Genomic DNA, 25873 nt, shown 5'->3' on the forward strand with positions numbered 1-25873 from the left:
CATCACCTATATAGGATCTTTGGTCTTACCTCATTCACTTCGTACTCGCAGTGTTCTTGGGCATCTTTAGCCAGAGTAGGAAAGCTTCCCGTAAAGGAATGCACGCTTCAAATATGTGCCTTCAGGACAAAGCACTTGTTTGGTCACTCAGTTCTCAAAGGTCAGTGATTTAATTTTGAGAGCTGTTCAATAATTAAAACAGAGGTTTAAACTGGAGTCTTCCTATTTATTCCAATATTATGCTGAAGTGCTCTGTACTTTGGCTTTTACCACTCTTACGTGAAAGAAAATTGTTAAAATGGATTAATAAGGCTTTGATTTGCCTGCTCCATTGTACAGTTACATTACAGAAACGTTAGCCTTTGACAGGTTGGTTGGTTTGCAGGATGGAAGGCATGTCTCACAGCATTACTGCGCTGCAAAAACATGTCATAAAGTTAGTTTCTGTATCAAGCAATTTACAGTGGAATTAAGGACAAAAATAGTATGGAGATGAAAAATAACAATGCTGTGAACGTGGCGTTACAAATATTAGGTGATTATGGGAAAGAAGTGACAAGGCTGAATTAATGCAAATAAAATGAATGACAAAGAGAGCATTTGATGTATAATTAGCAGGCTTTTATCTAGCCATTCAAGCATCAGTCAAAGCTATTGTGCTCCTAAATTATATATTATTCGTAACTAAATTTGAAGAAGCCATAACTTGATGGCTAACTGTGTCTTCTTGAAACTACTGAAACTGCTGCTAAGGACTAGTGGAAGTAAAGTCACCGAGCGTATCATCAACTCCTTAAATCGTGAACAGTGAAGGGTAAAACCAAGAGTAACGGGAGTTAATGTGTTATGGGAAGTGGCCTCAGCTCACCCCTGTGGGTGCAAGGGACTGAAAACACCGTGTCGGAGGGGGTTCCCGCACTGCGAAGCTGTGCCAGCCGCGCTCTTACCGAGCAGGGCACCCGCAGCTCAGCTGAGCCATGAAGTTTTCACCGAGGTCTCCACCACCACCCTGTGGTAACAAGGGAGCATTGCAAGCGTTGTGGTGCCCGGGTTTGTATCTGGGACATGGTACCGACGTGCTCTGAGAAGGAAGGGCGATGTGCAGCGATTAGCTGCTCCACTTGAATGAGCTTCTGGAGCCAAATCAGCCTGGCTGCTGTGCTAATTGAGAGTAAATGAGAGCCACGACAAACAGTCCTTTTCTCTTGACCTGTTAGGCACCATCTGACATTTTCTAAGGTTGCTTAGCCTCGGCCTCCTCTCACACTTAGAATCACAGAATGGTTTGGGTTGGAAGGGACCTTAAAGATAATCCAGTTCCAACCCCCCTGCCATGGGCAGGGACACCTTCCACTAGACCAGGTTGCTCAACGCCTCATCCAGCCTGGCCTTGAATACTTCCAGGGATGGGGCATCCACAGCTTCTCTGAGCAACCTGTGCCAGTGCTTCACCACATTCTCAGTGAAGGGTTTCTTCCTCATGTCCAGTATAAATCTCCCCTCTTTCAATTTAAACCCGTTACCCCTTGTCCTGTCACTACAGGCCCTTGTAAAAAGTTCCCCCCAGCTTCCTTGTAGCCCCTTCGGGTACTGGAAGGGGCTATAAGGTCTCCCCGGAGCCTTCTCTTCTCCAGGCTGAACAAGCCCAACTCTCTCAGCCTGTCCCCATAGCAGAGGTGCTCCAGCCCTCTGAGCATCTTTGTGGCCTCCTCTGGACTCGCTCCAATCCATCTATATCCTTCTGACGCTGAGGGCTCAACCCTTTCAAAAGGTTTTGGTTTTGTTCCAAAGAAAATATAATTTAATCCTCCTTACCTGAACTGCAGCACTTAAGTCACTATCCGCTATTAGCAGGAGCTTTAATACAGAAGCTGCATTTGCATTACTTGCAAGGAGTACTGTGGGAGCTGTCTGCCAGGACAAGGTAAAGCGCAGTGACCACAGATGCATACGGCCGGGGGAGTAGCCAGGATGGGTTTGCCTGAACGATGAAGACTTCAATCCCAGAATCAGGTTTAGTAGTTGTTAAAATGAGCTTGTGCTGGGAAGTACCAAAGCTGTTACCAGAAAACCAAGGGAGGAGGGTGTGATGGTTTTTGCTTTAAAATAATAAAATAAATATGACAGTTGATACATTTTTGGAACACAGAGGATGTTTTGTAGACAAAAAAAAAAAACCACAACAGTGTTAAAACTGGACAATAAAGTTTTATAAGACACAGCTGAGGAACTTCAGCTTTGTACATTATTTAATTCAAACATGTACAATAAGAGAAAAATAATGGGAATGTAAGTTTGTACTTATTTCCAGAAAAAAACAAAAAACCCACATTAATTTGACAGTGTTCCAAGGGTAAATAAACCTTGTAATGTAATTACTTCAGAAGAAATGCACATCGAGCTACTGCAGTCCTATACACTGTACTTCAGCCATCAACAGCCAATTCATCTGCTCTGTAGCCAGGACGCTTCATGTACAACATGTGTAACAGCACACGGACGGTAGGATGCCCAAAGCAATGTACGTAAGAGAAAATGTTACAAAACACTCGTCAAAATAAAATATATATGCAAGTCAACCCTAGTATTTACAACAAATAGCTTTAAATTAGAGATCGTTCAGAAGGCATCTCCCGCGTACAGATGCCACACATACAGACAAAAAGCAGAAAGGCAGTCAAAGAAGAGTACTCTGTTAGTTATGGCTAAAGACCTTTGGCTCCAAAACTCCGTCATAATTATTTTCAAAAGACAACTAAAATGTGGAACATTTGAGCAGTCTGTCTTTGAACTCCGTTATTACACTGACCACTAAAACTCAGTGTGAAATTTAGCATGGCAAAAGCCACTTGTAAAACAATCTTATTATTTTATACATCAAATGCTCTGAGCTAGATGCAATTATGGTTTGGCATTTCCCTAACTCAGTGGGAACACAACCGAGGAGAAATATATTTTACTGCATCTCACGCATAAAGTCTGAGGTTATCTGCTCAGCAGGCCATGGGCAAGGCTCTGGCTGTGCTTTACCCAAACGAGGCACAAATGTGCTCAGGAGCTGTCCTAGAACTTTTTACAGTAACTTAAAGCATGCAAAAGTGAGAGGAAAAGAACAGATGTTGCTGTCACACCTTTCTGATCATACGTAAGTTTTGTCATCAGAAGGAGGATCAGGGCAAGAGTTGCAAAAACATAAACTTTTACATTTTAGTTGCAACTGTTTTTCCCCCAGACTCTAAAGTTAGGCCAAACCCCAAGTAAATATTTGTCTTAACTGTTGGATAATGTAATTGTGTGTCTTCATTTAACTGTCATTTGTTTAAAAGATTACGGTGTAGTCTGAATTTGGCCTGTCTTGTTCTATTTTATCTTAATCTGTTGCAAGGTCAGATTGCAAAGAAAAGACAGAGCATATTATGAAACAACCTTGTCTCTATGTAGGCTACTATATGTAAAACTGTCCTGAGTAATCTGCACCATGAAACAGTTGCTTTTTATCTCTCTGAAATTCGCTTATGAAGAAAAAAACCTGCTGCACCCAAAACCACACCCAAACAGTTCTGTTCATTTTCAGAGCTAAGGCACCAGCACTACGATGTGGGAAGAGCCTTAGTGGGCACTGACACGTTGAAGATACATCCCAAAACCTCCTTTTTTTTCCCCAGCACTCCACAGAACCGAGCGCTGGAACGAAGTAGGTTTTAGCAAAGATACATATGTAAGCGTGGATCTCATACTGTCTTCAGGTCCAGCTGGGAAAGTTTCCGGGTGAGCACTGCAATCCAACTTCAGACTTTAATTTGCACCTAGAACAAGTCTTTCAAAATGTGATTACGAAAAACATCATCTCCACTTCCACAGTACGAGCATCACTTTGGTTTGCAGGCCTGCATGTGGCAAGTACCCACAAAAATGGGTATGTGAGAAACACAAAAGGGTGTGACTCATTTAAGGGGAAGGGCATGCAACCATGCCTGCATTTGGAAGTCTGCTCCTTGTGTTTAAATTGAGCATTTAGAATTATCTTTAAAAAAAATCTGAACAGAAACGGCTTGTTTTAAACATCAAAAGAAAAATAGAACCCAGCCAGCTTTTTTCACTAACCTCCCCGTGCATTTTCTTTAAGCTGGATCGCTGAAAATCTCAGTGCTTATTTCTAGCTCTTAACTGTTTCAGGTCATCTTCCATCGCTACGGGAAAGCACAAGCAGCAAAGTTCACTAAGCAGTGAACAATTTGGCTGAGCATCACCAGACTTTGCATTATTGCTGAACTCTACACACAAGGCATTTGAAATGTACAGTTGACAAAAGGTGTCATTTAAAATCAAAACCACAAACCTGGGCTTTGCAGAAGTTGCCACAAAGTTATCAAATCACAAAATCTAGCAACTAGTGGGCTTCACAACACTGACGATAAATAAAAATATAGAGGTAACCACAGTATTAGGAACAAATACATGTTTAAAATAAGGCTTTTTTACATTGTTGTTAAGATGCCTGGCCTCTAGCCCCTTGTTTGTTCTTCATATATTACAGACTCATGACAAAGCTGATTGTGTCCACGGTCAAAGAATACCCTTGGATCTGTTCTTATCATCAGATAATGCCCCTAATCAGCAGCATAGGATAAAGTATTGTAAAGACATTCATAGCAAATCAGTTCTGAAACATGTGGAGTCTTTCCTTCCTTCCATATTACCAGCAGTCTTAATGAGAGCTATCAAGCAGAAATGATCAGTGCTGCAAATATCAAGATCCTGTTTCTTCCTAGTGGCTTTTCCTAAGTCTTTCTCCCAGAAAAACTTCCTGTCATAGGCAAACCATATTAGTTATGCTGGCCAGAGGTGGCCTTAATCGAGTCAGGTTCTTCCTCTTCCAATACAGGATGACAACTCTGAGACAAAGATCCATCTCCAGTCCACACAATTTCTCTGTCCCTTCCAGTAAGGATTTCTCTTTCTTAGTGAAGAAACCATTGGTCAAAACCCATTGTCAATTGACTGCGTATAAGAAGCATGGATCCAGACTGCTTCGGTATATTTACATGACCATTCATCAATTTTCTAAGTCAAGGCATATGAACACAAGGTGTGAGAACTACATAGCATAGCCAGCAGCCCGCACGTGCTGCCTCAACTCTGTACATTCACATTATCTCCGTTAGAAAATAAAAAAATACTTTTTTGCACAGAGAAATAAGCATATTGGATATATAAAGAAGCATCTCCCAGGTGAAGAAGTGCGCAAAAAAGTGATATAAAAGCTCTATACTGGAGAGCATACATGCATGCAGTATATTGCTGTGACTGGAAGGAATCAATGTGAGATGCCCTGGGCTCCTCTTGTTTCCACTTGTGTGCAATAAATGCACGTATCTTAGTCCATTTCACACTCTGTTCGTGTCTATATGACAGAAAAAAAATTCCCTGTTCCAATCTGGAATATGGTAAGGCCTTGCGGGACGTTCTCCTGCCATTTGGCAATTTAATAGAAAAACACAGGAAGGATTAGGGTCCGCTCAATTCTGCAACAGCTGGTTAATCACCTGTCTCCACCTGATTTCAATGGGTGGTCTCTGCTCAGTGCTCCAAAAGGATGAAGAAAACCTTCCCACCATTCCTTACTGGTATACCCCTAAAGAAAAATTCCTCCCTATCCTAAATTTGGCCATCAATATAAGGTTAAGAAAAATGAAATGTTACAATGACCTGATTCCATCACTACTTCAGCGTAACTGAGATCCAGGTACTGCTGCTTCGGAGTGGCAGCAAGTTGTCCTTGTCAGAAGGGAGACTGCTCTTCACCAGCAATGCTGACACTCGGCAGCACTGACTTCAGTGCAGTCTGGAGAAACTTCATTCTTCTCCTAGACAAAGGCTGTATTTCTGGCTCAAGGGAGCCCAAGGTTTTCCCTCCAAAACTGGAGGTTCACTGAGCTCAAAATAAGCTTAAATGCGTCTCCAAGGTCCTTCTCTGGAGTAAGCCTCCCTCCGTGCTGATGTCCTCCTCAGGTCCTCGGCCTCTCACTCACTTTTTGAAGGGGGTGAGCTTGTTGAAGGTATGCCAGAAGAGGGATGGCTTCCGCTTGGGTTCTGCCAGGGCAAAAACCTGCTGCTGCGGGATGCTGGTAGGCACAGTGATGTGGCGCTGATGGATAGGATGCAGGCTTTGGTGTGGAGGAGGCACAGGACACCCGTTATAGCTTACACCTGCCAAAGGAAGAGTTTGAGAAAGCGTATGAGTCAGCTAGCACAGCCACCAGTTCTGGGAACATTTAAGCACAGGACCATGGGACAAATTCAGTGATCAGTAAAGCCTGTGCGAATTTTGCCATGATCCTGAATGGAAGCATTACTAAAGGCTACCTCTTCCAATGTTAGATTTTTTATTGCTGCATTGATTTGGCTTAAGAAGAGAATAATACCAGTGAAAATTAACATTACAGGATTACAAAAAAAAAAGCAGCAGTTTCACATAGTTTGCACAAGTTCAAAGGAATGATTTATCACAGTAGATACTCGTGTTTTAGTCAACTCTCAGAAATAAGGCTGGATAAAATACTGCTACCAACAAAAAATGTTATTTTTTCACTAGGGAAAATATTTTTCCAGGCTAATGTTCTCAGACTTTGACCTTTGTGCATTCTGAACAGAATCTCCTGATCACAGTTTTCAGCCACTCCCCTGAAAATCCAGACAGGTTTTATAGGTATCTAGTGATTGATAAAGAGAAAATGTTTTAGTAATATTAATCCCAGGAAGCAGAGGACTACCTAACATCAACTACTTCACTCCTAAATTCAGACTGAATCTGGTCCCACTTGCTCAATTTATTCTCTCAACACACCAGAGCTTTACCCAAAACTGACTTTAAGATGGAAAAGAACATAATCACAATACATTTTCTGAGAGAGAAAAGGTATAAAAAAGCTGTTTCCAGAGAAACACATTTCTAGTCCATCCTTCCTTCTAGTCTACTGTGTCATCATAAACAGAGCAACATGTGGCTTGCAAAAAGAATTTTAGGGTATTTTAAACGAAGCACAGCATTGCTAAAGAAGAACAAGCTGCTTGATTAAAAGCCAAGGAAGGAACCAGTAACTCCGATTTCTAATTCAACCTCTGCATGTGTTTTCCTACATCCGTAAATAAACTGCTTGCTTTACCTCGTGTGTCTCTTCTCTGGTAAAGAGAATACTGACTTGCCTGCCTGAAGAGGACTGGGCAGCTGATTTAGTAGGCAGTTTACAAAGGCATTGGAATTTGATATTAAAATCCAGGTTAATGGAAATTATTTGAACTCCATGTAAACCATGAGTTGTTTTGAAAAGATCAGAGAACTCAACCATAGCCAGACTGCGCTATTTCCTAACATAACACGTAAACACGGTAAGAACGTAAAGCAATCCTGAGCACCCACCTTTAATTTTTCCATGCCGTGACTTACGGGCATTCTGCATGGCTTGTTTCTTCTGGTTTTCTGAGATTTCCATTCCTATGTCAAAGTGCAAATTAGGGTATTAGCATAAAAAATACTGTATCTAATACTTGATTACATTAAATTAATACAAATAAGTAAACTATTCTAAACAACTTTTAGTAAATCTTAATAGTAATATACCTGAAGTTTTTAGAATTATGTTCTACTTTGTCATATAACTTTAAAGATAGTTTTTCACTGGGATAACAGTAGGAACATTAATTTGCCTGTAGATTACTGGGAAAAGCTGCTTTCCAGTTCCTACAAATGGCAATCGCCAGGGAACTAACCACACAAAAGTTCTTTTTATAGCTAAGTCCGGATAACAAGAGATTAAAAAAAGGTGTAACATTTTGGAAAGCTACAAGCCACCAAGTTATAGATCACAAATGCAGAATCCACTTCTTTTTTCACTCTAAGCTAACCTGGGGTAACAAACTGCAGTCACTGGTATTGCAGTAGCACAAATTGGGTATCCTTCCCAGTCGGCAGAGACAAGGTCACAGAATCTGCCAGGTGCTGAAGCAGGCTGTGATGTGGTAGTGGCTGCATCAGCCTGGGGCCGGATCCCTCACTCTGGTTTCTCATGTACTTGTTTGCAAACTTGTATGACTGACATGATGCTACAGTGTGTGCTCAAGCCTATGCTATTTACTATCATGTGATAGGTGCATGACTGATCCGTGCTGAGTACAGAGATGCCAGACACCGCTATGAAAGGTGACACCAGCGACTGGTGTCACGTGGAGCCCACGTACGGGCACTCCAGTTCCCTCTCCCCGTTGACAGTTGAGATACATGGATACGTCCCGTTTGCACAAGGAGACAACAGGGTGCACATGCTGTCACTCATTTCACCCATAAGCACATAAAGAGCACAGAAGTTGTGGCTCAAAGTCAGAATGAAGCATCTGGTTTGGTTCCATTTTGCATCTTCCCATATTTCTCTATACATTTAAAATACCCTTTACTTTTTTAGCCCCTACTTATGAAGCTCTTATTACAAATCAGCCCATTAACTTATAATACAACAGCAATTAGCCATAATTTTTGGATAGCAGAAGTTTATTTTATTCTGCTAGGTTTTTTTTCCTTTATAGAAACAAGGAAACAGATTTTATAAAAATGAAAGTAATTTCATCAACAGAGATCAGACCATTTTCTTAGGGTTACTATTAGTGGTTTGGAGAAGGATTTTCTGGCTGCAGCCTTTTCTTCCCATATATTCACAAAAGCTAAGAAAAGCTAGATATGGTTTGGGACACAGTGCCTCGCACCAAAGTTTCTTTGAAAATAGAAGTAAAATGCCATTTGCAGTTCTGAATTGGAAGAGTATTTATTTGTTCTTTGAGTGGTTAGATTAGAGGCTTTGTATGAAGTCCAGCAAGACAGCTCACAAAATCAACAAGATAAATTTAAACCTGAGGTTGGGGATACTGGCGCCTTTCCACTGGTTTTGGCTAAAGGAAATGTTCAATTACGCCAAAAAATTAAAAGTTTTGAAAAGAAGCAGTCTTCTGGGTAATAGAGAGAACATCCAAGCCACTGTGACTCACAAGAGCAGATGGATGTATAGAATCATAGGATCACAGAATGTTTTGGGTTGGAAGGGACCTTAAAGATCATCTAGTTCCAACCCCCCTGCCCCTAGGTGTCTAGGGACACCTTCCACTAGACAAGGTTGCTCAAAGCCTCATCCAGCCTGGCCTTGGACACTTCCAGGGATCGGGCATCCACAGCTTCTCTGGGCAACCTGTGCCAGTGCCTCACCACCCTCTCCATGAAGAATTTCATCCTTATCTCATTGTCCTTCCATACGACTGTACCACTGCTCTCGTATACCGGAGCGGAGACTTTCTGTAACTCTGTTGTAAGAGGGATTGCTTGGACATTCATCATCAGACCCCCTGCACTGCTTTATCACTTTCTGATCACCTTCACCCTTTTGCAATATTCACTTCAGAGTTTGGGTGAATTAGGAAAGGCAGCCACTGCCCATCCCCATGAGAACAAGGTGACTGAACAAGCTCTACACACAGCAACCGGTGAAAGCCATCAGCGTTGTGCCCAACCGGATCCCAGCGTCACACCGCGATGTTCAGCCCAGGAGAAGAGTTGGTTTTGAGAAGCTTGGAAAGTCTGAGGGAAGTTGAACTGTGGCTGCCTCATTGTATACAATCGGTGCAATGGGGAAGAGTTAAAACTCGATTTAGAGTATGAATTGGTGAACTTGGAACTATTTTCTTCATCTTACAATGCATACGGAGGAGGCCTTATATTTGTAATATTTACATTAGTATCAAACAAGAGAAAGCCACTAAGATCAGGTGTTTTACATTTGTAATCTAAGGGTTATTCCTGTCTTCCTGTTCTTCTGACTAGGCATTTTAAGTGACCATGGAATATGATATTTGGCATCTTGTTCAAATTTTAATGATTTCTGCATTATATCATCGACTTCACTGCACTGCCAATTTTAACCTACTGTTAAAATTTAACCTGCCTAACCTCAGGAGTGTTACAAAGAGGAGAAGTTCTCATCCAGTCAACACACACAGATGCACTAAGATCTTCATTACTTCTTTAGAAATATGAGAAAGAGCTTTATTTTTCTTATTAGTGCTGCCGTCTCCTTTGTGTATGTTTTGCCAGTGAGGTCTTGCTGGAGCTTTTGTCACTGATCTTAAAGGAAGTATGAAACTGTGCTTAAAAAAAAAAAGGTAACTAACAATCCTAAATGTACATTCAGACAGAAGAAGACACTGTCCTTAGAGTGTCCCACAGGCCGTGGGTCTAAAGCTGAACCTAGGATTCGCTACCTTTTTCCCTGCTCACTCAAGGCTAGGCTTCATTTCTCTGCAAGCTGCCCAGTGGTGCTGTTGTTGGGACTGTAATGCTCCCACGCAACTGCACGGGTCTCCTGGACACAGGAGGTGCCATTAGATGACACAGACAGCATATATAAATCTACAGTTATTGCTGCTTGGCTTTATAATAATGTGTCCTTTACAAACATGTTTTTGGCTAGTGATTCATACAAAAGTCCTAGGATTTTGGATGGATTTTTGTTGACTGGTCTTTGTGAATTGCATCGTATCCCGTATCTCATTCTGCTCTGTAATGTACCAGTATCACATGGGTTACACTGCAATACGGGTGTCATAGCTAACCGCTCTGGCCCTTTGGCCCACAGTGACAGGGCAAACACACCTGAACAGGCTTCCCTTACACAGCTAAACATCATGTCAGGTAAAAAAAAGACACCAGTCCCAGAAGGCAGAGTTCCACTCACCCATTTCCTTGTCTTCCTGAACCCTTCTCCTTTCGCTGTCGCATGCCTCCATCCATCTCTTTTTATCCTCCTGTTTTTTTGCACAGAACAAATGAATCTCTTCTGTTGCTCTGTTTATTATCTTAAAAGCATTCTTGACGTTAATGTTAAAGTCTTTGTCTCTGCCATCTTCAGTGTCCACAATTTCCATCTCATCCATGTCAATACGATCCTTATAATACAAGATGTCCCTTCTCAGTAAGTCCTTCTTACAGAACACAAGCTGGTGGTCAAAAAGGAAGAAAGTCCTCTGCTGGCTTTTGCCTTGCTTGGATATTTTGGTGAGTTCTCCTGAGTGGATCAGTTCTGAGCTTCTGACTAACACATCTGGTCCCTGAGAAGATACACATACACACAGTAAGTAAACGGTATTTTAAGATCTTACTCTGTGCCTAAACAGTCTCATTTTATAATCAAGTCTTAAGTTCATTAATTTTTCTTGTATTTTTATTTTTAGATTTGAAAATGTCATAGAATGCAGATAATCTCATGCAAGCAAACTCAATGAATGTTGTTCTGCTCTACTTTATTTCTGCAAAATCAGGAGGAAACTCATTAAAGTCAGTGAAGCAGTTTCAAGTTCTGACAGAACTACCAAAAATCTAAAGGAGATTCTGTAGGTCTGACATTTAAAAAAAAAAAATAATAATCCATTTTGTCATCGTAATCCAGTGCCATCACAAAGACAAGTGTCCATGTTAATACTTGCTGCTTTTCTTGGTTTATAAACAAGATAATCAGTAACAGAATCCTGCAAATGAAGCAACTGGACTTTTAACTGAGCAATGACCAGTTGAAAAGTAGACAACAGAAACTACCTACTGCGCAGAAAGACATACCCTGTAGAGGACATGAAGTACTGTACACAGTACCTTTGCCCAGGAAAGGGACAGCCTGACACTTACCTCCCAGTCTACGATAGAGACTTGCCAACGTGCAATCTTGTCTATGCTTTCTAGTCTCCGTTTTCGCTCATTGATCAGGCACGCTACATTCTTCATAGCCTCATACGCAGCTTTTATGTTGTTATAATCACTGTGAATGGCAGGCACGTTTCAAAGATCACTTTGATGCAGTGGATATGATGCAATCACAAACTGTGGCACGGTGCAAGTATTAGCCGGCGTTACCCATTTATCCCTCTACTCAGGGTACTTTAATAAGAGAGACCTGATTCTCAGCTATCCTGAACCTCACACAGTAGTCCCTACAATCCAGTGCTGCTGCACTGCTAGGCATTGTCCAGAAGCAAATTATTAAACTGGTAGAAGGAGGCAGAGGGGGTAAATTAATGAACTGCAATATCGCCTCTACTGAAAACAATGGTAGGACTCCCATTGACCCCAGTGATGCCTACACTTCATCGAAGGAATTTGGTTTTAAGCAAGATTTTAGTGGGATTGTACTGGGAAGGGCATTCATTTAATCGTGCTTAATAACTGTATTTTCTCCTTCTTGTTCCCAATGGCTGGATCAATGAATGCAAACGGAGAATGCCATGTGGGCAGAAAAAACACCGAATGCAGCCTCAAACAGGGTGAGCCAGGGACCCAAGAACATGGTCACCGAAGAGAGGAATTAAAGGAGACAGTGCTGAAAAAGTGGCCAGTTTTCATGGAACAAGTGTGTGAGAGCCAAGATGGTCACCTTCCTCTGCCTGCTCCAGGTCAAATGCAAGCCCCCTGTCCTTCCATTGCTCTGTTCCCCTCCTTCTTTCCCTGAGTTCCTCACATGCTTATGAATCTCCCCGACCTGTAGGCAGGTTTTCGTTTCCCTTTCAATAACATCCATCACTCTTTCGCCTTCCTCAAATGGAATCTCTCAGAAGAGAGAAGGAAAGAGATGTATTTCTTGCTTATAGTCCCAGCAGAGCAGCGCAGGGTGTCTGCATGATATCCACGCTGCCACTCTTGCCCTTCCTTATCTCAGCTCCTTCTTTCTCTGTCGGTTTGTACGTTATTCCACACTTGCTGCATAACCTGTGGCCTTCATGGCAGGCTGTGCACATCAGATCTTCAAACTTTTGATGAAAACAAACCAAAAAGCTACCAAAAAAGCCATCTGGCTGGAGCTTTACCAAGGCTCTGTGTGGGTGTAGGCCTGCCTGTTTGTCAGCATCTCTGTACACTGGGCTCCTCTCTGTGCTTGGAGGCATCTCTGGATGCTGTGCCACAGGAGAGGAAAGCAGGTACTATGGGAAGGTGGCAAGACCTTGCTGTCACTTCATCTGCAGTTTTAATAGCTCACAGAATGGTCTTTCCAAAATTGGTAGCAGTGAAGGTGATAGCCATCTTAGTAACTTGTTGCAGGGCTTTCCAGGGCACCACAGAAGCAAATGGCATTATTTCACACCACCTGAATGTTGTAACTTCCCATCCCCTGTATTCTGCCCTTAGCAAAAACCCTGTGATCTCCAAGGGGAGCTTTCTCAACGTTAAAGAAGTGCCGACTTTGGTCAAGGACATTGCCTCAGGCTTGGGCTCTGGGCACAGCGGTCACAGTGGAACTTTTTCCTTGCAGTTGTACAAGGTAAAAAGGCAGATGTTTAAAGATAAAAGCTTAATGTAGTCAAAGACATAATCAGCTATGGGGTATACTAGAAAGGTTAATAACCTGCAATTTCAATTCTTGTTTATCCCAGCTGAAAATCTAGTATCTGGACGTTATTGCAAACAAAGGCAATGTTTATTACTAGTAAGTTTCTAAAAAAGATTACTGCCAAACTTGTTCAGATTGGGTTTTTTTTCCTAAGGCCCTCTTTAACTTTTCTTGTGTCTGCAACATTTATGCAGCTTCCTCCTTTCTTGTGTGGATTTCCTTCTCCTTTATTTGACACGCTGCCTCTTTTTCACTGATTTACACATCCCTCCCTGCATCCTATTTCAGCACCTTCCTCCTTTCCTTCACCGTCTTTCACTTATTCCTCATTCTGTCTTGCATCCCAGCAGTCCCCTGTGCTGCATTTTCAGACACTGATTTTGTTAATATTTCTGATGCTTCCAAGATGCCCAACTAGTAAGGAGCCCCTGCCTAGAGAGGTCAATGGGAGTTTTATTCCTGATCTCAAAACACTCAGTGCTGTGTTACCCAGAAAGCTTGAGCAATTAGGTGTTACTACTCTCACAAGATTTGTTGTTTTCATTCTCTCACCTGTGCTCCGGAGTGGTGTATTTGAGCAATTCTGCAAGCTGCAGAGGGTATTTGCAGATTTTCTGGACGGGTGTGAGAAGAAAACCATCAATGGCAATGTCAATCATCTGCTGAAGCAAGCGACAGGCCTCAAAGAAGTGACGGTATTTGCCCTGTTTCATTAGTTTGGAAAGTTCAATGCAGGCACTGGGATGATTGTTACAGTACTCTGAATAAATAGCAAAGCCTTCTTGCTATTAAAAAAGAAAAAAAAAAGTTAAAACTTTAACTGAAGTATTTGTCTATAAAGGAGGAAAGATGTTTTTGTAACATCTATTATATCTAATTACATTAACTAAACCATTTCCTGTATTGTTTTTAGGCTGACCAGCCCTAAAACTATGCAGAAATCTGACCTGTAACTATCAATACCAGGCACCTTCTTTGTAAGAACACAAAAATAGAGGCCTCCAGTGAGTCAGGATAATCAAACCCGTCTTTAAGAAGTACTTTTCTCCGGAGAAGACAGCTATAGGCTTAGCAAGTGTCTATCATAAACTCACAGCCTCTTTCCCCATCACCTTCTGTTTTCTTTAGGAAGTTTTTGCATGCCCAATAGGAGATCACTGCAAATACTCCAGCTCATCTGTGATCCTTATAGCTTTGAAAAGGAAACTTAGAACCGTGCACAAAGTGACATGCTTGCTGAAGATGAGGAGAAATCAAAAACGGTTACATAATTCTTCAACTGTAAAATACTTCACATTCTAAAATGCTGTCTATATATAGTTTAGTATTTGAGAAGCACTTCTAACTAATATCCCCTCCTAACGTGCTAACCTAGCATTTTCTGATCGTATTTTGTTAATATTCAAATAAAATCAACTTTTGCAACGTACATGTTGAAGAAAACATGACCCTATTTCACTTAGATGAGGTTCTTCTTTGTTGTACTGTTTCTCAAGATCCTTCAGAAACTTCCTTTGGAACTTGTAAATATCTTCAATATTTCCAAAAATGGTGCTTAGCTGAGCTGTGGTGAACATTCCTGTATGTTTGCGACACTGCCGAATATAACCCTGGAAACGAAATTAAAAGAACTTGTTAGCCTGAAGATGTGAAATCAGGTTCTGCCCTGAACAAGCCCACTTGAGCTGGCAACAGCCCTGTGATCTCCAGGCAGGTGAGCGGTCTCCCAGCCACACACACACACACACAATTTCGGATTTCCATCTGAAATGTGCACACACTGGCTCTTGCACTACAGCTTTCATCTCGCAGCATCGCAAATGAATCAGGGAGCCAGAAACCTGCAGAGTGTGTAAAGCCCGTTCCCATCTCCTTGTTATGACTACCCGCCAAGCTGGGGGTGAGCCCAGTACCTCCTACTACTTCTTTCGTAGCAATTTCTCTGTGCGGATAAGAACAAACCCTAAATCAATTAATATAAAGGAAATCTCTACCAGGGCTAAAGTTCCTTAACCAGTAAGTAAGTAGAGCACAGTCTAAACCAGAGAAGCAAACTGAATTACATATTATAACGCATCCAGAATGCTGCTGTTTGGTAAAATCCATATGGTATAGGCAGGAGGTAATAATATTGTTGAGACTTCACGTAAAAATACAATCACTTTTCCATTTTTTTCCCCTTTACTTGTAAGACCATCACAGGGACCCAGTTCACTTTAGTCATATCCAGTGTTAAACAGATGCACAACAGAGTCCTCCAGTTTTAAAACATCCTCGGAGCAAATTCTGCTCTGCCATCGGTAACCAACATCAGGTCATGTCGGCATTCGCACAGCTCAGCAGCGAAGCTACGACTGGGGGCCTCTCAGGGCTGAAACTTGCAGCAGCAGCTGCCATGCACATCCTCAGGTACCTCTTCCACAAAGCTGAGCGTGGCCAGGAGGACACAGCACAGGGGCTGAATATCCAGGAACAGCTGCCATGCTCATACTCTCAGTTACGGCACTGGAGTACCGGTGAGAATTAACTGGTATATCGACGCTATCTGCCAGGCTCCTCTGCTTGGCTGCGTGCAGGCAGGCTTCCCCCAGGTCGCCCTGCGAGCAGACAGCTGTAAAAAGCCTTCATATTGCAACAGTGAGGTCTACCAGGGAGCAATCCTGAATATGGCTGGCACTGTGTCCTGGTTTTGGCTGGGATAGAGGTAATTTAGACCTAGTAGCTGGTATAGTGCTGCGTTTTGGATTTAGGATGATGTTGACAACACACTGATGAGTTGAACAACAACTACTTAGTTGTTGCTAAGCAGTGCTTATACTAAGTCAAGGATTTGTTTTATCTCATGCTCTACCAGCTTAGAAGGCTGGAGATGCACAAGATGATGGGAAGGGGCCACAGCTGCGACAGCTGACCCCAACTGACCAAAGGGATATTCCATACCGTGTGATGTCATGCTAAGTATATAAAGCTGGGGGAAGAAGAAGGAAGGGGGGATGCTCAGAGTGATGGTGTCTGTCTTCCCAAATAACCATTACGTACAATGGAGCCCTGCTTTCCTGGGAATGACTGAACACCTGCCTGCAGATGGGAAGTGATGAATGAATTCCTTGTTTTGCTTTGCTTGCTTGAGTCACTTTTTCTTTACCTATTAAACTGTCTTTATCTCAACCCACGAGTTTTCTCACTTCTACTCTTCTTATTCTCTCTGCCATCTCACCACACAGAGGGGGAGTGAGAGGGCGGCTGTACGGTGCTCACTTGCTGGCGGGGGATAAGCAACAACACACTTATGAACATTCCTGTCTCCTCCACAGCCATCTGCGGTGAGAGCTGTGCAGTGGCTATGCTGCAAGCCAGCTACCACATTTACTACCATTAGGAGGATAATGCTGACAAGGAAAACTAATTCCTGTGCAGCTCTCTTAATGTGGACTGCAGACACTTCTTGAATGTAAAATGTTTTTCTGGGTATACTCCAGCTTCATGACACTGACTGCACCAGCCCCAGTGATTCATACTAGTGCAGAGCTTGCAAATTTGAATTACTATCTGCAGTAGCTTTTCTGGCTTGGTCTTACTTGAGCATATTTTCAGCCTATGTACTGCTCATACCACCCTGCAGATTCACTCTGAGGAAAACAGACTGTCTCTAACCTACATGTTAAACATGGAGCATCACTTCCATACTTCGAAAATGTGTGTTTGCTCTCCTGTACTAAACTCAGAGGCATGTCAGATTTTAAAAAAAAAGAGATATAGAATATATGTATTAGAGAAAATTAATTATTAATATCAGTCTAATAATTAAGAGGCCAGTAAAATATGAAAGTTGTGTCCTATAACTCAGCTAACCACGGCAGTGACACAGCTGTGTGTACAAATTCCTCCCTGATCTTTCAAGCACGCAGTCAAGCTTACTAACTTAAATAAATCTAAATGACAAAACTTACATTTAATCTTTTAAAATGAGCCAGTTGGCCACCTATTTTTGTCTTTTTGTTTTCCCTTTTTTTCTTCCTTCAAAATGCATAAAAAAGGCTTGAGGAAAAATAAAAAAATAAAAAATCACTGTTGTGCTGTCTACTTTGTTGTCCGTGAAAGAATCCAATGACGAGTGGTGGACTAAAGGATGACAACAGGACAAATAGAGACCTAGCAAACTAAGGATACAAAGAATATTTTGGTATGTTGCTTAGCACTCTTCCAGATGCTAACCACAAATGCAAGTCAAACACAGGTCAAATGCATCACAGTCCACGTCAGAAGAGGCAAACTTCAGTGAAAAGTATTAAGAAGCTTCCCGTCCAAGTGTGGGCACGCAACAAAATTTATTAAGAAAAATGAGAACCCACCCCAATTTATGGCTCAAACAAGGTAGCTTGTTTAAAGACTTTAGAAGACCTTTAAAGACTTCATGGCTTCCAAGCATCCAGCAAAAATCTCTTTGCTGGAGAAAACAAAAAAACACCCTCACCCAGCAAACATTCTCATTGCAATTTACTTTCAAAAAGTGTTGTCCCTGAACTGTAATTGATATTATTAAAGCTGCTGGAAGTTTTCTATCTAAACCAAGTTCTAAATAAACCAGACTTCCTTCTTTTATTATTATGGAAATAGCAGTCAGATAAGCAAAGCACTTTTTCCAAGCCAAAAGTGGAAGGGTTTTTTTTTAAAAAACCGAAGTGGTGCCTTGTGGCAGTCAGTTGTGGAAAGGAAAGCCATAGGAAGACATAAGAAGGGTCTGAGAGACAGCCTCAGTGGTACAATTGGGAATGTTTTGATATGAGAAACCACTCCAGTTCTCAACTTATATGGGATGTTTAGTTCACATTAGGTCAGCAGAATGCCATCAGGTTAAAGCACGTACCTCACAGATGTCCTTGAGGTGCTTGATATAGACTCGTTCCGTGTTCATAATTTCCTGTATAACGTTGGTTCTCATCTGATCCTTGTTTTCAGCTATTTTCTGACGATGCTTGCTAATATCTGTATCTTGTTCTTCATCCTGGATACTACTACAATTTTCTGGCACTTCTTCCTGATTCACTCGCAGCTGCAGCCAGAACAAACAAAGCAAACTAGAGTAAAGCAGTAAACTTTTACAAAATGTGATAAACTTCAGAGAGGACTTGCTACAGAAATACTCTCATTCTTACCTCAGAGGGAGGGTTTCACCACAGGATTTACCTCATCGTACCCACTGCACGTTCAAATGAAGTGTCGAGATCTGTGTCTGGTTAAAAACATGGCTTTCTACTCAGAGTACCTGAGATACCATGTTGTGTTGACTCTGTATTTTTCAGACTTAAGCTTATTTCTGACCCTTACTATTAGCTTATGTGTTCATTTGGCCAAACCAGCATATGGGTAAAAATTATAAAAGTAGACAACTCAGACGCTTTTAAATGGTTTCCGTCTGGCCCAGTTCCCCATCTCTACTATGGGGATAACAGCACCTCCTCTTCCACTTTTGTGTGATTGCCCATGCTGACTGGAGATCTAGCAAGGGCAAAGGCAGGAACCATCCCTGGCACTTTGTGCAGTACTTCATACAGGGTGGCCCAAGATTCATTACAGGCCCTCAAAAAGTACTTTAAATTTATTTCTAAAATATAGTTCCACTTTATACCACTCAAGAGTTACACTGTCATCAATTTGGCTGAGTTCTGACTGGGGAGTTCAGACTGAACCAGATTCCTACACAATGTTGCGATAATAAATTAAGCCCTATTTTACCAAGAAATCCCTGCAGCATAGCTCTCCCTACTCCCTCTTGAAAACTGCTGTGTCCTCTCCATATACATGATTGCTCCAGTTGAGCTTTCCACTGGCCTCGCTTCTGCTTGAGAAACTCATTTGGTTACAGAAGGACCACACATAGGAAGAAGCCAGAGTAAAAGGTGTCAGAGGAGCTAAGGGATCTTGGGTTGTGATCCTCTACTGCTTTTTTCCTTCTGAAGTCATTAGGAGTTACACCACCGATGTTCAGACACAAAGATGCTGAGGATCAGGCCCTTGATTTAAATATAATGCCATGACTATTGCTGTTACACTCGGCTAGGGATCTTGCGTGATTATGGTGTAAAAGCAAGTTACTCACCCTGACAAAGCTAGCTGGAAACCAGGCTTCCTTGTCCTCATTTCTTCCCCACCACCAGTCTTTGTTGGAAGCTTCTAGAACTCTAATGACATCTCCAGCTTTGAAGCCCAGCTCTTGATCATCCATAGTCACGTGGTCCCAGAGAGCTTCCGCATAGACAATGCTGCCATCACTTATCAGCTGAGATGGGAAGAAAATGAGGTTGTGAAGACAAAAGATAATCAGTGAACTGCTTACAAATTACTAGAAGATCAAAATACCTCACTAGAGTGCCCATAATTACTCCTAGTACCGGATAAAACTAAAATTCTGCATGTTCAGAAATCTATGTGTATATTTATTAGTAAGAACAATTAAAAGTCCTACTCCAGAGCAGTTCCATAGGCTAACGGGTTACATTCCCAGTGAAGTACCAGTCACTGTGCTCTTCCTTTGGCATCTGCGCGAGGAGCCTGCCAGAGACGTGGCTGTTGGATTCCTCGCCATGCTGGCTACTGCCATCACACTTTATTAATATCAGACCTCAGACCTATGGAAAACACGCCCAAACACACCCTGTTTTTACAGCAACACAAAGCGCGGGACGTTACCTCATTAATTGCTAGCTGTTCCCCTCCGGGCTGCAGGTACCTGGGGGTGGCTTGGCAGAGCTCCTCATAACTGTAATCTTCCTCGCTGCCATTGTCGTCCACTAAGGCCGAAGACTCAGTCCCACCATCTGCAGCAACTAAAACAAAGGTGCAACAGCTGCTTGCTTCATCATTTTCATGATTAAAAGAAAAAAAACCAAACCCACAATGCAAGAGGAATTGCTGAGAAGTTGCCTTTGTTGTCACGAATATAACAATAACAGCAGCAGTGAAGGTCAGCAAAGCTCTCAGGAAGAATGCTTTTTTCACCATTACTTTTTACTCTTCTTCGTAATTTTCTCATTTAACAGCTGATGAAAGTGAGAAATTATCCCTTTTATGCACAAAAATAGAACTACAATCATTATTTATCTTTCACCCAGAGGAAATCTCAGATGACCTGAATCAGAAGGGAGGTCTCAATGTTGATTCCCACATGTAGGAAGGGACCTTTAAGTGGAGTTCCTTCCACCTCACAGCAAGGCTGAGCAGCAGGGCCCTGACCCTGCCCCTTCTCTGCCCTGCTTCAAGCCTGGGTACCGCCTGCCCGCTGAGCGCTGGGCGAGAGTCGCAGAGAGATGACGCCTGGCTTTACTCCACACACCTACACAACGAAAAGGCACGCCATTGCATATCTGTTATTTACCTTACAGGGGGAAACACCTCCTTACAGGTGCTCATACCATCACTAGCATCTTCGGTTATTTGGGTATTAATTTGCAACAGAGATCAAAGCTGATTACTGCACAGATTCATTAAAAAACTTGACAGATTTTTTTCTTTCCTTTAAAAATGGAAAAATATGGCATAGTCTTGATGTAACAGAGCATGGCTATTAGACCTTCTCTTCCACTCCCCAGCATTTTAAACATATACTCGCATTAATGGTATAATCTGCCTAACCAGGGAGGATGCAGAATCCCTGTTTAAAAAAACAAGATTTTTTTTTTCAAATTTGAGCACTGATAAACTTTTAAAATGCATCTTGCGAAACTTACTGAAACTGCTTTATTAAAAAAATTTGCAAATAAATAATTCATTAAATTGATTTTTATCTTATAAAGCAACACCAAAAAAATTAATCCCAGTGATCCTTTATACATCTCCACTGTACTATCAGTACTGCTTCTTGGTTTGTTCCAGTAACAACAGCACATCAAAATAACCTAATTCATTTGGCTCCAGATGAAAAATGACTGCAATTTTGGGACCGGTAACTGTTCATTATTCTGTACCAAATCAACAAGCTTACATTGTCTTAGTAGTTAGACTCAAGCGAAAATCAGCCGCTTGCATTCTGCATCTATTCCTCTATTGTTTACAGACAGAAATATCAGAGGTAGGGGTAGGCTCTCCCATCGCACCAACGGGGTGCAAAAACTGGAAAGACAGCCTGGGACTGATTCTGACCTCCCAGCAGCTTTGTCACCAGCGTAAGGCTGCCATGGGTGGGACGGTACGAGTGCGATCAGAATCAGACCCCACGACTGCCACAATTTGTCAGCTCAATCTAAAAACATTGTAAAAAGCAGCAAGAGAGAGAGAGAGAGAGAGAGAATGTTCTACTCACACGTACCCATACGAAGGCTCTCCAGACTCCAAAATCGTGCCATTCCCTCCCTGGCTACCATGCTGCCGTCAGACTGGACCCCAGGGCAAGGGCTGGACCTCTAACAGGTGATGCTGCGTCCCAAAGGGCTGGCAGAGGATCACAAAAGGCTCCGAGCTAGCGGCAGCTCAGAGAAGCAGCCTGTTCGCTGCGTTCAGCTCCCAGCTGTGCCTCCCAGGCCGAGCCGGGCTGGAAACTGCCAGCAGCAGGGCTCGCTGACATCATGGGGTGCCCTTAGGGAGGAAGTTCCAGAAAAGAAACAAAAACCTGGCTGCCTGGCCCCGGCCGCGCTGTGCTGTGCCTGCAGCCTCCCAGACCGCTCCCAAAGTGCCTGAGCGTCTCCGACACAGCAAGCCAAGGAGCACATTTGTTTTTCATTAAAGCAGCCTAATGCGATTTCAATCTATATTCAAGTGACTGCAATTCAAAAGGAGAGACTGTTTGGATGGGAGCTGGGAGTTCCTTGTATTACAACACTGTTCAGAGTACCAGTCTATCTTTGTTATATCATACCAGATAAAATTCCAGTAGAAGTATACAATGAAGGTGTTTTTTTGCATGGCTATTAAAAATTCTCTTGCTACACAGATAAATGCTGTATCATTATTTAGGGCACAAGCAGCCAAAGTGTTAAGGCTGCGGCAGGCTGCTCCCAGGAAAAGGGGATGACAGAGACATTTTCTCACTCAAGCTCATGTATCTGCTCCAGAAAATAGGGAATGAAGCAGGAAAGCACCCAAACAGTCCAGCTTTCACTGAGGACTGACCCAGCCAGAGCACAGCCTCACTCATTTGCCATGGGCCCTTACATCTACGTTGCTCTGCAGGAGCTGCCCCCATCAGCAGAGTGCAAGGCCTGCTGCGGCCTGCGCCTGCACACAGCACTACATTTACGGCTTGGAAAGCTCCGTAATCTTCATGGCTCGTTCTTTACCTGCGTGGCTGAGCCCAGCCTGTCCTTTAACTGGGGACTGCCTCCCCCGGGGACTGTTCACAAAACCCTGGAGGCATTTCTGCACACAGCGACCTCTCAACACCCACCCAAATCATGTGGCTTCCCCTTGCGCTGCCTCAGACGGAGTCAGGGAAAGGCCAAACATCGCCCTGCAATATTAATGCCATCTTCCTACAAAAATCCAGACTGTGCTGCACTGCACAGGAATTCTCTTCTGAATCCCCAAATCTCCCCATTATTTCTTCCTGCAAGGGCACTAGTTGGAGAGCACAGTCAAAGCACACTACTACATATTATAAGCTCTTTATACGCAACCCCAAATATTTTTCTTGGCACAATTCATTAAAAAAATCCCCTAACCCGTTAAACAGAAGTGACACTGAAGTGCTGATGATTTTGGGACCTGCAAGTGAAGGCTCCACCGCTTTTAATCAGCCAGAGCACAAGATGTCTGCCATGTCAAACCCCTACCCGCAGGGGAAAGGCACCAAAATGCCAAAGCAAAACAAGATTGAACCTCACACAAGTCTTCTCTAAGATACATTAAAAACAACCTCTGAAAAACAGTGATTTGGTTTGGTTTTTGTAGAATGGAACGGACTGCATCTGCTTGATGACTAACTCCGTGCCAGCATGGGATGCTGCCCCAGGAGGGGATCTGTTCTCCCTCCCCTGCATGGCATGCCTAGCAACTGTGCAGCCACAGACTGAACCACCACAAAAGGATTCATTTGGGGTGAGCTGGTGGCGGCTCGGTTTCCTCGCACGGTCAGCCAGGGACAGGAGGAGACTGTCCTTTGTAGTGGCAGTCCGCAGTGACCCTGTCCAAATGCAGGCTGAGCTGGCTCACCCACTGCGCCCGGCTACTCTCAAATGGCTGTTGGTAGCACAGAGTGAAATATGACAATTAAAAACCTCAAGAAAATGCAGTTCTAGATACCCCTCTGGTATCACAGGACCCTCCACCCTGGGGCAGACCAAAGGTCACAAACACAATCCCCACCCTGCTGACAGCAGCCAGGAGCAGATGCCCAGGGAAGAACATAAAAATAGATGAGGCATGTAATGCCTTTTTTCTGATGTACTTTCCTAAATTCTAGGTATCTGCAGATCAGTCAGATCCCTTCTGGGGCAGAATTCATATCTTTGTGCTTAATGAACTGAAGTTTTTCAAACCACTTTCTGAATTTCTGTAAACGTTTGGGATGTGAAGTAGCTGTGTAGCAATTAGTTTCATAGTTTAATTTTATAGAGTGTGAAAACTATCTTTTATTTTGAACTTGCTAGCTGATGATTTCATTTGGTGCCCTTTAGTTGTTACATTATTGGAAACAATAACTATTATCTGTTCATTTTTCCTATGCCAATCAGATTTTTGTTCCCTATTGTCCTTTTTTCCAAGTTGCAGATGCCTAGCTGTGTTAATCATTCCTCACACAGAGACACTGAGTAGGTTTTCTTGTCCTTTTGCCTTTCTCTGTATCGTCCCCTGCGAAAAATGCCTTTTGAGGTAGAAAGGAACGGGGAGATGGCCCACACACACCACACCAGTGGCACAATTGGGCTTTCTGTTTTGTTCTCTATTCCCTTCCTACAAATTCCTGCCCTTTTATTTACTGTTTTGACTGTTACTATGCACTGAACTGACGCTTTAATTATCTGTTAGGATTGCAAGTTCTCTTCCTGAATGGCAATATCCAGCTCAAAGTCCATTCTTCTGCAAGCACACCAGGCTCGTGTCCCTCCACGTTCGCTACCTTGCCTTTATCAGCAGCAAATTCACCTGCCGCCATTGCAGTGCGTTGTGAAATCCTTGTGCAATTCTGTTCAAGCATGGTCTCTTCTTCGTCGTAAGGGTCCACCAGTCTGTTGATGTTACCCTCTATTATAGTTTCTAAGTCCTAAATACATTTTATATTCTACATACTATTATGTCAGACTCACTGGTCTACTGCTCACTAGATCCCTCCTCATACTTCTTTATAAATGGTAATCCCATCACTGTCATCTCCCTTCTGCTGAGGCCATTTTTGAGGAACTAATTCCATGCTGTGGCAGTAGCTCAGCAATTTCATTCTTAAATCCCTTTAGAAGTCTTGGTTCTGGCAATTTGTTACTATTCATTTGGCTACTCTAAAACGCCTACTGACATTTTGAGACAGATCGTTATCTAATTTGAGCTCAGGTTTTATTTCTCAGTCACTCAGAAGGCCTACAAACTGTCTATAGTTTACCAGGTTCTCATATTTTTTAAAAAGGACATATTTTTTATATCTTTAGCGAATTGTTTCTATGATCCTGTAGTTTTGTATCAAAATTCCTACTGTGGTGTTTTTTTCTATTTGGATACAACAATCTGAAGGATGCCTGGTTTTTTCTTTGTTTTTACCTTCTCATAAGATTCTTTTCCCCTGTGTTTAATGACAGAACCCTTTTCTGGTGTTTCCAAATTCTCTTTTGACAGGTGACATGAATTTGATCTAAGCCTCTAATACACTGTCCTTGAATGTTTCCTGTGATGCCTGAAAGCATTCAACACCTTTTTCTGCTCCTTTAAACTCCTTTGTTACCTAAATGAGTTCTCACTTAAATTTATTTTCCCTCTTTTAAATTAAAACACATGCTGTATTGGATATTTTACTCTTCTCATCCCTGCAAGGATATTGGCTTGGAGTGTGTTATGGACACAGAGGGCAAGACTTATTATCTGTCTGTATTTTGTCAATGAACAGCATCCTAAATTATCTGCGTCATCCAGTCAAGGACACCTAGCTTAGCTCAGAAGCCTACAGAGTCAGATGAGACACATTCCACCCTTACAGAGTTGCTCTTAGCTGTGGTCCTGCACACACCTCAGGAATGGTTCAAGAATTGTTCCCTTCCTGTAGGTCTCCTGATTAGTTGCACCGAGGAGTTATTTATGGTACACCTAAAAGTGTAGCACAGTGCCTCATTACAACACTTAAGGACAGGCATTTAAGTGTCATTGTATGACTGTGTGTGCTGCCCTTGAAACTTCTCTGTTTTCCTTGGTTTGCCACATTTACCATCACCACTCCTGGTGATCTCAGGTGGTTCATAATTTAATGCTGTCACTACACTTTTTCATGTTTAGGCATGGCATTCCAGTCCAGGGATCCTGTGACACTTGATGATACAGACAATTTGTTT

The 25873-nt window shown here is 42.5% G+C and overlaps 1 protein-coding gene across 4 annotated transcripts in view; it reads right to left on the bottom strand.

Moving 5' to 3' along the window:
• Positions 1–6028: 6028 nt before the first annotated feature.
• The window catches only part of SPATA13 (spermatogenesis associated 13), a 41868-nt gene continuing 22023 nt past the window's right edge, over positions 6029–25873 (bottom strand). For 2 of the 4 annotated variants that reach the window (XM_010149245.1, XM_010149244.1), the window contains 9 exons: positions 20100–20236; positions 19510–19689; positions 18277–18462; positions 14840–15019; positions 13962–14194; positions 11717–11846; positions 10773–11145; positions 7417–7495; positions 6029–6203 (listed from right to left, as the gene is read on the bottom strand). In XM_010149245.1, the coding sequence (XP_010147547.1) occupies positions 6029–6203; positions 7417–7495; positions 10773–11145; positions 11717–11846; positions 13962–14194; positions 14840–15019; positions 18277–18462; positions 19510–19689; positions 20100–20236 (1673 nt within the window). Of the gene's footprint in view, positions 6204–7416; positions 7496–10772; positions 11146–11716; positions 11847–13961; positions 14195–14839; positions 15020–18276; positions 18463–19509; positions 19690–20099; positions 20237–21714; positions 21770–25873 lie in introns of those variants that run through there. The other 2 variants (XM_010149246.1, XM_010149247.1) reach the window with 2 other exon arrangements.

The sequence above is a fragment of the Eurypyga helias genome, unplaced genomic scaffold (assembly GCF_000690775.1).
Source record: "Eurypyga helias isolate BGI_N326 unplaced genomic scaffold, ASM69077v1 scaffold5013, whole genome shotgun sequence".
In the NCBI taxonomy this organism is placed as follows: domain Eukaryota; kingdom Metazoa; phylum Chordata; class Aves; order Eurypygiformes; family Eurypygidae; genus Eurypyga; species Eurypyga helias.